The sequence below is a fragment of the Vombatus ursinus genome, unplaced genomic scaffold (assembly GCF_900497805.2).
Source record: "Vombatus ursinus unplaced genomic scaffold, bare-nosed wombat genome assembly UNPS02009638.1, whole genome shotgun sequence".
NCBI lineage: Eukaryota > Metazoa > Chordata > Mammalia > Diprotodontia > Vombatidae > Vombatus > Vombatus ursinus.
The window spans coordinates 6,745-8,968 of NW_020949416.1; the positions used below are offsets into that span (position 1 = coordinate 6,745).

Sequence of the window (2,224 nt, forward strand, 5' to 3'; positions counted from 1 at the left end):
TAGGTCCTTAGTAAAGGGTCTTAGAAAAATAGGAGGTCTTTAATAAAGAGGAGGGCTAGGTTCTCACAGTTCCCATAACTGAATAAAGTTTTCTTACAAGACAAAATGGACTAGACCCATAATTGGATAGAAAGGGAACTGAGCTAGATCCAGAACTGAGTCACAAGATGGAGTCAGTGTAGTTCTCTCAATTCCCACAATTCCCTTAGGACTGTGATTTTATTGGTATAGGGAACTTCTGGATGAGGAAATTTTCTCTACCAATTAAGTAACGGTAGTTTTATCATGTCACACACATCCCCCCAATAAATTCCTGTGGCTTTTTATTACCTCCAGGGGTAAATACAAAATGCTCTGTTTGGCATTAAAACCCCTTCATAACCTAGCCCCTCCTACCTTTGTAGCCTTTTTTCACTTTACTCCCTAACACGTACTCTTTGATCCAGTGACACTGGCCTTCTGGCTCTTCCACAAATAAAACACTTAATCCCTCAGGTCCAGACATTCTCACTGTCTGTCTGCCATACCTGACACACTCTCCCTCCTCTACTCTGATTACTGACCTCCCTGGCTTCCTTTAAGCTCCAACTAAAATCCCGTCTCCTTCAGGAAGGCTTCCCCAGTCTCCCTTAATTCCAGAATAAAAGGATTGTCTTGTTGCATTTATACCCCAGTTGAAGTAAAAAACGTATAATGTACTCCGTCAGCAGGATTGTGTGACTTCTTCCAGCTCTCTTCAACATAGGTGAAAAGATAGCTAACCCTAGATCATACAAGTTTATGTATAATTTCTCCCCCCTTTTGCTCTGCTTTGTATTTGGAAATGCCCATTTTATTTGGTGATTAAGTTCAGAATAAAAAAAAATACAAATATATACTCTTTGAGGGCAGGACTTACTTCACCTTTGTATTTGTGTCTGAAGCACTTAGAACAAAGCCTGGCACATAAGCCCTTTGCTGTATGACAGTGGGCCTGTTTATGTGGATACGGAGAAAAAAAAAGAAATGATACTTAATAATACAGGGCAGAATATGCTTTAGCAGCTTATAGGAGGGAGAAAATATTTTGGGTCAAATATTCCAGGAAAGTTTGGTGTGAGAGGCGTGCCTTGAGCTGGAAGGACAGAGAAAACTTGAACCAGGGAAGAAGATACTCACCAGAGGTACAGAAGTGGGAATATGCAAGGCATGGTCAGAGAAATGATAAAATCATTTTGACTTAGATCCATGATAAACCAATAAGGCCCAGAGGGTGGGTAGGGTCAGATTGTGGAGGGCCTTGAATTCCTGGCTGAGGAAATTTACTTTCATTGTGAGTTTCATCGTTTTCATGTAGGATCTGGCAGATGAAAGTCTTTTAGGACCCACACCTCCACTTCTCATTGAACCATCCATCCTCTCCCCTACCTGTGAGAGCACAGGTTCTCTTTAGGGTTTCTCTCTTTTCCCATTTCCCTCCTATGGCTTTGTTCCTTGTTCTCTTTCCTTCTATGGAGTAGGTGTGGGAAGCTGGGGGGCGGGGTTCAGTGGAGGTTCAGTGTAATTCTTCCTTCCTCCCATCTTCCCTCTCTTAGGTATTTGTGGGATGGTGACTATCTCCTGGTATGCCTCTAATATCACCCAAGAATTCTTTGACCCCTTGTATGCTGGGACCAAGTAAGTATGGGAACTCTTTCTAGCATTCTGTTTGCCCTCAGGTTCCATCCCCAGCCACAGAGTTTCACAGCCCTGTTCCACTCTTCACCTCTCAGGTCCTGTCCTGCCCTGCCCACCTCACTCTGAACCCATCCCACACATCTGTAAGGACCCCTGCCCCTTTCAGTTCTCCTCTTCAGCACTGGCCCCAGGGCTCCATCCCTTGACCATTCCAACTCTGTGCTGCCCCCAGGTACGAGCTGGGCCCTGCCCTGTACCTAGGCTGGAGTGCCTCTCTGCTCTGCATCATCGGGGGTGTCTTACTCTGTGGCCACTGCTGCTGCCCATCAGAGAGACGCTCAACAAGGTGAGCTTGGGGAGGGGGCATAGGGAGGGCAGCTGTAAAGGAGGGGAAGGGACTTCATCGCCTGACTCTTGTCCCCATCCTGCTTGCAGCGTACCCTACAAGACGTCCATGACTGTAGTGCCCTCCATGGGTCCGGCTCGCTTGCCCCCAGGGGCTTCAGATAACACTGAAGTAAGCTTCGACAAATACGGGAAAAACGCCTATGTGTAGAGGGACTTAGGC

The 2,224-nt window shown here is 46.1% G+C and overlaps 1 protein-coding gene across 1 annotated transcript; it reads left to right on the forward strand.

Moving 5' to 3' along the window:
• The first annotated feature begins 210 nt into the window (after positions 1-210).
• Positions 211-2,218, forward strand: LOC114036092 (claudin-15-like). Its single transcript, XM_027852488.1, has 3 exons — positions 211-1,656; positions 1,889-2,002; positions 2,092-2,218. Exons 1-3 carry the CDS (start codon positions 1,586-1,588, stop codon positions 2,210-2,212), a joined length of 306 nt encoding a protein of 101 aa, XP_027708289.1. The 5' UTR covers positions 211-1,585; the 3' UTR covers positions 2,213-2,218.
• The last annotated feature ends 6 nt before the right edge of the window (positions 2,219-2,224 follow it).